Source organism: Strix uralensis, chromosome 4, assembly GCF_047716275.1.
Source record: "Strix uralensis isolate ZFMK-TIS-50842 chromosome 4, bStrUra1, whole genome shotgun sequence".
NCBI classification, from domain to species: Eukaryota; Metazoa; Chordata; class Aves; order Strigiformes; family Strigidae; genus Strix; species Strix uralensis.
Genome location: NC_133975.1, coordinates 20,831,779 through 20,844,529, shown reverse-complemented (window position 1 = coordinate 20,844,529; position 12,751 = coordinate 20,831,779). Strand labels below are relative to the sequence as shown.

Genomic DNA, 12,751 nt, shown 5'->3' with positions numbered 1-12,751 from the left:
GTGTTTGTAAAACATCAGACTTTAGAACAATCTGAGGATTTATGAGTCTGGTTTTTCTGCTTGGCTACATCTGCACTGAAGAAACCTGCTAGAATAAGTTATAATTATCTCAAAATACCATGTGAGTCAGTAGTTGTTGTTTCATGATAATGGAAGGTAAACCTAGCATAGATGGACAGTCCTAGAATTGTTTTAGTCCTGTTTTGAAAGCTAGATGTGAATGGCCTAATTCAGTGTTACCTTACCTTGGCACAACTGATTGTGACCTTGGTATTTGGCTACTGCAAGGGGAAGAATTAATAGACTGCTGAGTTGTATTCCAGTCCTATCCTCTGCTATTTTAGGATATTAACAAGAAGACTGGCCCATTTCCCTTGGTATACTGAGTGAATCCTAGGGTGAATTTAATTCACTTCACCAACAAAAGCTTCATCTTAAAATGCCTTATAATTAAAATATACACTATATCACATTACCAAAGACATACAGTGTTTCAACACTGAGTTTCTTGCCCTCAGACCCTCCTGAAGTGTTCTGGGTGTGATATTCTGGTCTCCCTGTCCCCATGACAATGTCTCCAGACAGTATCTTGTATGTGAATTTATTAGAGGTAGCACAGTTGGATTCTGCTTTGAGGGTACTGGGACATAACATTACTGCTAACCTAACTGCAACAGAAAAAAAGAGATGTATGAACAATTACTTCGAAGTATGAAAGCCAAACTGATGGGGAATCATATAATACATTTCATGTGTGTTCATCTTCCTGGCTCTGAAGAGACATAGGGATGCCTACGACTTGTCCCAGTAGGCAAAACTGTAAGATTAAGGACCTAAATTGTCTAGAGGAAATTTCTGCTCTCAATTTCACTATTCAGATTACTGTTGATCTATAGAGCTGGGTGGAGAAGAATTAAACAGTAATAGAGAGGAATCCATTTCTGCTTTCAGTCTGTATTTCCCTAGTAGATAAAAGATTATAGTTTGATATCGTGGCTGTGTTTAAAGAGCAACTAGAAATGAGAAAGCTCAGATCTTTTTCCGGATGATTTCTGAAAAAATGGTGTCACAACAAATGAACACTGATTCTTTTGCATTTTCAGTATTTATCTGTGTATATGGTTAGGAGGAAAGGGTCTCAATTTTTCAGTGAAGATGACACTATACTAAATGAATTTATAGAAGACAGTTATAATTATTTAGATATTTGATGCTTACAGTGGACCTTAAATGTACATATGAAAATTTAATGATTAAAAAAATGTGTATGCTTTTTTATTATTAGGGTTTCTTTAATTTGGCCCTTGTCATAGAAGAGGGCAACTCCATACCTTCCTACATTCTGGATCACTTGGAAATTGATCAGGCATTACATTCTAGTAATACGTCACTTCTTCAGGAACTTTATTACAGGTGAGTCTTTTTTCCCCTTAATCAGCATCTTCTGTTTTTCCACGTGAGTAGCATTTACTCTGTAGAACAGCAACTCCTGTAATTATTAACTTTGTTCACTTGTATGATTTAAGGCAGGTTCAGGTCAACGTGCTTGAAATGCTTAAATTACCTAAATATATTTCAGTTTATGCCTGTTAAAGAGACCTTGTTATATGTGGTTGCCTGAAATAGCAGGGACTGGTTTTAATGATCCAGGAGGTCTTTTCCAGTTCAATATATTCAGCTTCCGAAGTTAGGCACTGACAATTTGTATACAGTCCAAAACAATCTTTTAATGATAAATACAGCATAATTTAATACAGAACTTGAAAGTTTGTAACTGGGATAATAGCATTCCTTCCTATTTACTCTGCAAAGATGTTCCAGCCTGACACAGATGTTGTGGCACAGAATATTAAATATGTGAGAAGGTTACAGCTCTGCTGTCTGAACTGCCTGTGCCAGCACTGTTCATGCACAAACCACCTAGAAACCTCTGGTTCCAGTACAGAACTTACATTTCCTTTACCTGGGTAAAGCTACATGTGTTGGAAAGCACCGTGGGAATGGGAAGCTTATACAATATTTGGTGGATTTATGGAATTGCCTTTCAGATATTTAAAGGAGGAGGAGCTGATGAATGGAGCAGTGAACCAAGAATGGGTGGTTTGTCTTCTGTTTTGCTACTGAGTGTGGTGTGACACAAAAAAAGTTGAGATGTCATCAGTTTTAAAACCTCATTTGTCAATTCACCAACAATCCACTGAAATTGTTATTCATTGCAGTTAGCCTGAACCTGTACCCTAAATTACCTCCACTCCATGTGAAATTACCAGTCAGATAAATAGGGCTTCTGGACCAGCTGGTCCATCTGGAGTGTAAGCTTGAGCCTGAGTTCTGCCTTCCCTTGGGCTGAATCCATCTGCTTTGCAGTGAGAGTAACTCCAGAGTTGACAGCATTACAGAGTTTTCCCATCATCATACACTTTTGTACAGAAGGGCATGTACTTTTTTTAAAAAAAATATATATATACACTATATAAATCATGCATAACCTTATATAAAAATTATATATATTTTTATACATATAAGAATTTTTTATATTTTTATATATACACACCCTACCCCTGCTCACCCCTCCCTCCTCATCTTGGTAGAAAGGAATCAATTGTAGCTTAAAATAGGTGCCTGTGATTTAGCTGTCTTAACTCCTAATTGATGGAACTGAGAAAGCTACTCAGCTCTCCCCACAACAGATACCTCATAGCTAGTCATCTAAAGCTCTCTGCAAGCTCTGACTGCATTGTGTAGTATTCCACTGCCTCAAAAGGGGTTTAGGCACCAGTGTCCTGCTTAGGCAACTATATTTTGTACATCTAATCTTACTGCTGTTGACTCACATTAGTTAGAACAAAGTGTCTTGGGTATGGCCTTGTACTGTGACTCCTTGGCAAGGGTAGCCTGGATGCTTAGACCCGTTGCTGACTAATAAGAAAATAAAAAATATGCTCCTAGGGTAAGGTATTTTGTGCTTAATGAGGGTAATCTGGTATTTATGCAGTTTTACTTCATCACCCGTGAGATAGTGGTGATAATATCTGCTTGTTTTTCTGTCTTACTGAGATTTGCTGCAAACCCATTTTGCAGCATTCCCAGATGACAGATGCCACAAAATTGTAGAGGAGGACTAATCAGTTGTTTTAATTTTCTTGTTGTAGGTGCTGGAATAGTAGCAACCAAGAATCAATTAGTCCATGCTCATTAGCGTTGCTTTATTTTTACATGAGAGTTTTCTGGAACAATATTTTACAATCTACTCTGGTAAGTATTGCTCCTTTGGTACATGCACAGTTCATTTGGAGTGCTACCTTGACTTTACACTGCTCTAATTATGTTTTTAAACTTACTGTCACAGATCTACTTCATGGGAACCTTTTTTTTATCGATTCTGGTTGCATTTGCAGTGCAGTATTTTCAGTCTTTATCTGGTAAGTATATGTCATAGTAAAACCGAAGAAAGAGGAGTGATCTTTTTATTTTGATAAAATCTTCAAAAATAAAACCAGGAATTCTGGATTTGGTAGAGGTACCTCCGAACAGCAACTTCTTTGACACACAACTCATTTTTTGCTTATTGAGAAGGGATGGATGAAGTGAGGCATAGGTTTAAGCCTGTTGGTTTCTGGAGATTTCCGATAAAGGAGATTCTTAATAAAAACATTAACTACAGGAGATTATGACTGGAAATAAGACATTATTTCCCATCTCTCAACATGTGGTATTGTTAGAGTAATTATATGACTTTGATTTCATATGTTGTCTCTGCAGTATGCGTTGAGACTGTGTTCCCTGGTTCATATGACTGGATCCATTCAGATACATGAGAGAGAAAAAGTGAGGTTCAGAGAGCTAGTACATTGGAGTAACTTAGGAGGAGGCAGTTCAGCCTCTTCAGACTGGTAACAGAATCAGTAAATAAATTCAATCAGCACTTGCAGACTCCTGCTGTCCTAAACTAGAAAGGTTTGCTGTATGTTCTCTTTTCTCAAGGGACAGAAAACCAAATGCCAGACTTCAGTCTCTTAAAACTCCCATTATTTTCTTACCATATTGAAAGAGATATCAGAGACAAAACTACATTGCTCAGGAGAGGGGAAAAAAACCTCTACCATCACATGCAAAAATAATGAATCATCATTTAAAAAGCATTGCAAGCTTCAACCAAGTGTTTCACTTCCAAATCTCAAGACAGGATCTTGGTCAGGAAGTTGTGAAATTAATATTATCAGTTATAAAATAATTTCTTTCACTAAATACATTGTCTTATGTTGTGGTTTAACTCCAGTAGGCAGCTTAAGCCTATGTCAGAAAATACTGGTTTCTGACATATTTCTGTAATAAAATACAGAAAAAACTACTTTCCACGTGACAAGCTATACCTATAGGGAATAGTATTTTAAAGCAGAACACCTTTAAATATAAAAGGAATACTTGAATTTTATAATTTCTAGATAGCATTTAAGACATGTAACTGTGAATAATATGCTGACTATGGAAATAATTCTGAAACCATGCTTTCTTTTCTTACTAGCTCTAATTTATGTAACTTGGGAATCATACTACATATGTACAAAGTATATAGTTAGTTAACAGATACTCTTCTTTCAGTGTTTCCTAACCTTTGAGTATTATCTTTATATGTGATTTTATATCCATATAATATTTAAATATTGATGAATAGACTTCCTAGGTGCAGTGGGGTCTTTCTTAATAATTTCTTTTGACGTTTTTTTCTGAAGCCCATAATTCTTCTGGAACAAGATCAGAACCATCATCAGATGAACCTTCTTCCTCAGGGAATAGCAACGAGGATGCTACCAGACTTGTACAGCAAGATGAATCTACTTTTTCAAATGATTTAGCACAGCAGGAGTCAAACCCTCAGAATCTTCTTGTTACAAGCTGAAGTGTGATTTTCTTAGGGTTGATGTCCCTTTGGGAAGATGGGATGTGAACAATGACAAATCTAAGAACTAGTGACCAACCATATTAATGACATTAATAATGCAGTCCAACACCCAGAATTGTAGGAAAATTCACTGATCTGATTTCTCCACTATAGAGGAAAACCATCCCTGTAATTTATTTAACACTACAAACAGATAATGCAGATTATATCACTATACCCAACACACGATCATACTGTATTTCATTGAAGGACTGGAAGGAAACATGCAGAGTCTTTGCCTAATTGAAGAATGAGAGAATCTCCCACTGGTTTTGATGAAGAAGTTTTACTCTCATATCTAATATCTTATTAAATTACCTTTACTGCATTTGAGCTTATTTTACTGGTGAAGCTACCAGAGTTTTCCATGTTGGAAGCATGGAAATGACATAAAAACGAAACCCAGCCACCAACACTTTCCAAGTTCCATGGCCCACCAGCCAGGGCTTCAGTACGTGCAGTGATAACAGTTAGTTTTTTGGCATTTTATATTCCATGCTAACTCTTTGATGTTAAAAGTGGTTTGTTTTGAAAGAAAAATACCAGGAAGATTTGCAATATGATCATAACATAGTAGTTCTGCTGGCTAATCCTTGGTTGAAGTTTCTCAAGTGTTAGCAGTTCCCTGGTGGGCACAACAAAACGTTTCCCACCCTGCCAGGAGTCACTGATTAGCTTCCCTAATGAATAAATAATATTTGAGTATGAACAGGTGACACAAAGTGAATAAACCATTTATTTTTTGATTCTTCCATAGATAATGTTGGCAAGGATTTTATTTCATGTTCTACAGTAACTTACAGACACCTACTTAAGTGACAGTTTATTTGGTAAATGTTAGATGGGATATATGGATAACAAGTATGGAGTGCAAATGCCTTCTGATTTAAAGCTCTCTGGTAAGTGGCTGTAGGAAAGGTCTGACCTTTAAAGCAGGTGTGCATGCACCTCTGCAAAATGATGTAGATCACAGACTATAAATTGCATCAATCTATGCATTATTGAGGGTTAAATCCACTCTCCTTGCACTACATTATTTACTCTTGTAAATAAAAATATTTTTCTAATTCAGCCTGTATGTGGAGGATTTTTTTTTAAAGCACCTGTCAGATGAAATAATATCTAGCTGTTGCAAATTCTCAAGAACATTATTTAGGTGTCTGTTTCCTTAGCTTCAGATGGGACAATCAGCCCTTGCTTTCTTTGAGGAATGTAGCATTCTCACAGAGCAGACCTGGAAGACTTATTTTGCTTTCAGTCAAGACATAGGAGTTCTTAGTAAGAAAGGAATGAATTAAAAGGAAAAAAACCTCCAACCTTCAAGAGAGATTTATATATATAAATATATATGTACACATATCATCAGGGTATATTTTGCTTGCAGAAAAATGAAAATTCAAAACTGTTCAGAGAAGAGTTGATGCTTTGAGGCAGCAGTTGCATTAAATAAGCAAGCAGAAAAAAAAACAACAGATGTTGAAACTTTCTCCCCCACCCCTTGCCCTCCAGCCATATAGTCAGAAAGTGAATTAAGTATGCCACATTATTTTCATTTATTCAAGCAAGAAAAGTGCAAAGAGTACTTTTTGTTCTTCGTACATTTGTAAATACATATTTTGTTATTTTTATGTATAGCTAAGCATTTTGAAGTGTTACAAAGGAGCTTCACTTCTACATACTAAACTGTTGTTGACTTGCAGAGGTTATATGCTGTGCTTTTGTTATCCAATGCAAATGGATCACCAGCAGTTTTGAGTCTTGAGTTGTGAAAACTTGTGCAGCTAAATTTGATTATATCAAATTCCTTAACATTTTTACTACCTAATAAAAAAAAATAGTGTGCATTTGTATTAAAACTGGGGCAGGTTTAGATAGGAAACCCAGAAGTATTGCAGAAAGTCAAGCATAGCCTTTGAAGACAAGTAGACAATTGTCACAACATAGGCATGATGTTAGGTACTAAGTGGCATGTACAGTTAGACGGTCACAAAAAGCTATTTGGACATGCATATGGCAAATCTTGCTTGTAGTACTCTACATGTGCAACATGTATTTTAGTATGTATGTCATACATAGCAAAAATGAAATTCCTAGGGAAGTATTAATCCCATGGGAGTTTGTCAGTGGTGGCATGGTTGCAACCCAGGTGTGGAAATCATTGGGTTCTTAGAGCAGCAGTGGTTTAGGTTGTGTATGTATGGGTCAGAGTTAAGTGTTAGCAGTCAGGCTGACTCCATTTTGCTCTCCAAAGTAAGCCCATGTTCTCAACTTCAGTAATTAATTAATTTAAGAAGGCTTGCCAGAAACATGATTTCACATCTGTATTTCAGAAGGCAATTGCTGAAGCTGCAATATATTTCTTGATGCCAGCAGTTAATGGTTAGGTCTTTGTTTATTGTTATCTATTACATCAGAAGTTCTACCAAAGTATATTTAAAGTATGTTAAGATAAGGAACTCTTCACAATAAACTGGCAATACTTAAGGCTGAAATAATAATACTTACATTATTATCCTTCATTTCTTATAAGATCTAGGGGGCTATTATTTGACAACCTAGAGAATCAAACAATTCCCAGAGAGAAAGAGGAGATGGTTAGTTAAGCAAAGCAGCTACATAGTTCAACTACATCCACAAGGAGGGAAGGAAAAAAAAAAAAAAAAAAAGAGTTGCTGTATCAAGAATTACTTTTTGTAAATTAAAACAAGACCACTGAAGTTTATAGTTTCTGCAGCCCATGCTAAGTGGTCAGGATGGGAGTGAGGAAGTAATAAATCACAAGTATAGAGCTAAAATGCTGCTTGTTTATACACATTTCATGGAAGCCCAGCCATCTAAACAACACAGGTAGTGCTTAAGGTGGTATAAGTGGTAGCCATTTTTCTTTTTCTCCCTTGGATCAGCCCAGAATAATCATTAGCAAATAAATTAGAGACAAGAAAGAATTTTTGAGTCGTTATTTATGAAATAGGTGCCCAATTCTCTGAAATTAATGCAGTTTACACCAACTAAGTAAATAGATGTGTGTTACAGCAAGTGACAAGGGAGAGAAGTCATTACATACAGTGTATCAAAGTGCGATGAAAAAATAATTTTTTCTACCAGCTACAGATTGAGAAAGGGAGGGAGGTGAAGATAAGCTTAAAAAAAAAGTCAATGTTGAGTAGTTCTGAGTGGTTAATGACTTTAAGGTTATGTAGTAGGTGATTCAAGCCTGTTATGCAAAATTTGCAACTATGCTGAAAAGTTTGTTCAGCCTTGAATTATGTAGCAAGGTAGTAGCAGGCCATACCTGAATGTGGGCATCCATATGTGGGTGACTTTGTGGCCACTGCATGGTGCTGCTTCCCAATCCACACAGTGATGAACATGGCATCCCAATATACAGGCATGAATGCATGCTGAAAGTTATATATTGATACATGTTGGAAAGTCATACCTTGCAATAGAAATTTCAATCAGTAGTAAAGGGACCAATGCACGGGAATTAGTCCTGGCATACTGATTATGTATTATAAGTATAACCTGTTGCGACTTTTGTATTTCCATTTGAGCTACTGGGAAAGCATCAGATGGTCTTTAAAAGCACATGGGAAATACAGATTATCTGTGAAGAGATTTGTTTTATAGCAGATTCTTGTCTGTGTAAGCTGTCCCCATAGACTAATGGACTATGACATTTAACACTGGCTGACTGTTGACCCTTATCCTGGATGAAATGCAGCACAAAGGTACAAAACAGGTTGAATAAGCCTTGACTGAGGAATTCCACCCACACACCCTCTCCTCCCTCCCATAAATGCATGAACTTCATTAAAAGGCTGGGATGTAGAAAGAGAACAGAAGTAAAAGAAAAAGCTGGAATTTTTGAACAAGCCCAAGTGTAAGGAAGCTAAAGAATGATGAAGGGATTCCAAGCTTGGAGCAATTTCCTATGCTGTCTTCCAAGATCTAGGTGGCAGGAGCAATTCCTGAATAATCAACAGAACATTGTAAATTAAGAAAAAGCAGCTACTGGGATATACATATGCTGGAAATGCATCACAGCTTGGATGTTTATGAAAAGACCTAATTCCTATGCCAGAAGCCCAAATTATTATTTACAGTAAAAAAAGTAACCGAGTCTGTTCCTAAATATAAGGTATCTGTGTTAAAAGCAGCTGTGTACAGATAAGTGAGCATCAAAACCAGAAAAGATTGGGGATAATGAGTAACCAAAATGGAAAGGAAAAGATCATTTGCATAATTGCAGTATGTGTTTATGTTACAATAAGCATTAGACGTGTTTGAAAACAAAACAAAACACCCAACCACTTGCAGTAGATTAGATATTCTGAAGCATTGAGGTTCCGAATTTAAAGTGCACTAGTGCTGTGTGCCCATTGACTTAAGGGACTTGGGTTGTTTGGTAAGTGCTATCAGATACCCATCCACCTTTGGGCATCTTAATAACCCCTTAGAAGAAAACTAGCTGCAACAGGTTCGTTTATAACTGTGTTCGGTGATCTTTCCTCTCTGCTAACGTATTCCTTGACCTTGCTTCCCTCCCCAGTTCGCATTTTCTGATTTCTAGTGTTCTTCATTTGTCCACACTGACCTCTCCTTAATCACTCATCAGCCTTCTAGATAGCTCCTAATAGTCGGCATTGCTCTTTGCTCTTTCCAGTTCTGCCAGGTGAACAGGAGAAAGCACAAGTCCATTGGCAAAGCCTAGCACCGTGTTATGGCAGTTCACAAAAGCAGGAACCTGCATGGCATTTCCTATCTGTTCGTTATGGCATGGCCAGTCATGGATTTACACAGCAAGCATCTTTAATTGTGCAAGTTAAAAGCAAATCTCCCTGGCTAGATTTGTATTAATAAACTAATGAAGGTCAGGCTCCCCTATCTGGCTGTGAGTAGTTAATTTCTTCCTGAAAATCCAGTTGCCTAATGTACTTCTTGTTGGGACCAGTCCTGGTTCATAAAACTCCAAACAGTGCCCAGCCATTGTCTAGGAGGATTCTACTCAAACAGGCTCATTAGGCCAGGAAGCCTACCACCAAATAGCCGAGATGATCACAAGCCAGTGCCCGAGCATATCCTTCAGGCCTTGTTTAGCTTAGTTGTGCAGACAAACTGAGACTGCTGGCCTCTGTTAAAGGCTGTGACACTCCATCCCACCCCCAAGCAACTACTGTAAGATTAATCCCTCTGATTTCACCAGCCTGTTTATCAATGTGTGCCTTCCAGCAGTCCAAACACATTCAGAGCTTTTTTGAAGGTTTGTTTCTTGAGAGCAGTGTGCTCAGCAAGTGTTTGTAGACCACAGAACAGCCTTTCCAAAACACACCAGTACTAACTGACCGGAATCAGTGTCTCCACTCATGCTTTACCTTGTTCCAGAAAGACCAAAGCATAGTTTTCCCCTTCTGCTCTGCAGAGTTGGTTAATGGCAATAATGCTGTCCCTGCCTCCTTGTCCCCTACCGCCTCCGTCTGCTGTCCTACACAGCCGACGAGGTTCAGAGGCTCACATCTGCTCATTGGTGTTGCATTGCTCTTCCAAGCCAGCTCCAGTTGCATGTGGACAGCTCTTCTGATTTCATTTTTGAGTCAATCACAACATACTAGTCCCGGAAAACAAGTTAATCATTTCAATTCTGTTGGTTGCAACACCAATAAGGGAAATCCAGATACATCTGCTCTAATGAAAATAGCCTGGAGTTTTCTACATTAAACAAATATGAGAAGTTGTAGAGTATCAGAAATCTTTCCTCTAGATATTTTTAAATCTTTACTGCTCAGCTGTGTCTGATCCCAAGCAAAAATAAGTTACATATTAAAATCACCAGCAGCCTTCAGAAGCACCAATAGGCCAATATTTAGGAGTTAATTTACTGACCTGAAAAGCTGCCATAAAATAAAGACATGAATCCAAATATTCCATAGCCTAGAGTAATTCTGGCCACATTCTTCAGATACCCAACTTGGACTAACAGAATTAAAAGTGGTGATCTACACTCATTAAAACAATGTAGATGTTCTTAGAAAGGCTGAAATCCACAACAAAGTGACAGCCACACAGGGATAACCTTGGCAAGTGCAGATGCGCCCTCAGAGGCTCTTGGGGCCAGGGTCCAGAGGCAGTTTAGCAGCACGGTGTTGCTGCACAGCCTGTTTCTCGGGCTCTCCTAGGGCAAACTCTTCTATCCCACATGGCACTGCATTAGTGTGCTCTGCAAACATACCCTCTGTGCCTTTCCAGTGTTAAAAGCAGATAAAAAGCTTCACTTTCATGTCTTGCATATCCGGTGAGAATACACAGGAGATCCCTGGTGCTTGGATACTATCAGCTCCACATGGGTTTGTGCAGAGGAACAACATATGATAGTCGGTTACACTGATGCTGATATCAGGGATAGGAAAAACCTTGTTCAGCATTTTGAGTAATAAGATAACTATGTACCTTTCCGAGAAACCTTTATTACCCCATGTGCTAATTCAGTTAGCAACAGGAAAAAATAATAATAAAAAAAAAAAACAGGCTACTCTCTAAACCCCTACTTCATGGCTATTTGTAGCTTGTGCCCAAATACCATTATCCTGGGAATATTTAGATTCTCTCGTGATGCATGAAATGCTTGTTAAGGGAATGTGCATAAAATAAAATCCCTCTTTCAGTTGGAAAAATTTTTATGGTCCTAAGTCTGCCTGTAAAAACCCTAACAGGTAATTCCTCAGGCACCCACCTAACCCACCACCACTAGCAGATGAAAGCAGAAATTTAGATATCTACCCACTGCTTTGTGTACCCGCCTCTCATAATTCCAGAACTATTTGAAGGTCTGAAGATAGGAGGCTGGGTTTAACAAAGGCCCCTTCTGCAAATATGTAAAGATACATACAATCGATTCTTTCACTGAATCCAATAAAAGGATTTTCTTTAAAACATTTAAAAAACAGTGTTAACAACCACACACCTAGAACAAAGAAAAGTTCAACTTATAAAGTGTAACTTTTGAAGACACACGATATCAATTCTACTTACATGAAGAATAATTCATCTAAAAACTCTTGGATATTTGTCTCACCCTTGATCTCCTCAGCACACGTTGTTGTTGAAGCCCAGCCAGCAACTAAACACCACAGAGCTGCTTTCTCACTCCCCCTCAGTGGGATGGGGGAGAGAATCGGAAAAGTAAAAGTAAGAAAACTTGTGTGTTGAGATAAAGACAGTTCAACAAAAAGTTGAACTGTAAAAAGCAGTAAAGCAAAAGCCGTGCACGCAAGCAAAGCAAAACAAGGAATTCATTCACCACTTCCCATCGGCAGGCAGGTGCTCAGCCATCTCCAGGACAGCAGGGCTCCATCACATGTAGTGGTTACTTGGGAAGACAAACACCATCACTCCAAATATGTCCCCCCCCTTCCTCCTTCTTCCCCAGCTTTATATGCTGAGCATGACGTCATATGGTATGGAATATCCCTTTGGTCAGTTGGGATCAGCTGTCTCAGTTGTGTTCCCTCCCAACTTCTTGTACACCCCCAGCCTACTCGCTGGTGGGGTGAGAAGCAGAAAAGGCCTTGATACCATGTCAGCACTACTGAGCAATAATGAAAAAATAACTGAATTAACAGCTTTCGGCACAAATCCAAAACATAGTCCCATACTAGCCACTATGAGGAAAATTAACTATATCCCAGCCAAAACCAGCACAACACACAAAACTACCATGCCAGAGTCTAGTGTTTTAAATTGAGGCCAGCTGAAAAAGAAAGGCATTTTCATTTGTCTGTGAATAAATTGAAGCAAGGGGAAAAGAAGAAG

The 12,751-nt window shown here is 38.1% G+C and overlaps 1 protein-coding gene across 3 annotated transcripts in view; it reads left to right on the top strand.

Annotated features, from left to right (window-relative positions):
* The window catches only part of SEL1L3 (SEL1L family member 3), a 37,888-nt gene extending 31,875 nt beyond the window's left edge, over positions 1-6,013 (top strand). For all 3 annotated transcript variants that reach the window (XM_074865937.1, XM_074865935.1, XM_074865936.1), the window contains exons 21-24: positions 1,286-1,413; positions 3,153-3,255; positions 3,350-3,422; positions 4,734-6,013. In XM_074865937.1, coding sequence (XP_074722038.1) covers positions 1,286-1,413; positions 3,153-3,255; positions 3,350-3,422; positions 4,734-4,900 — 471 coding nt within the window. In that variant the 3' untranslated portion in view covers positions 4,901-6,013. The remainder of the gene's footprint in view (positions 1-1,285; positions 1,414-3,152; positions 3,256-3,349; positions 3,423-4,733) is intronic.
* The last annotated feature ends 6,738 nt before the right edge of the window (positions 6,014-12,751 follow it).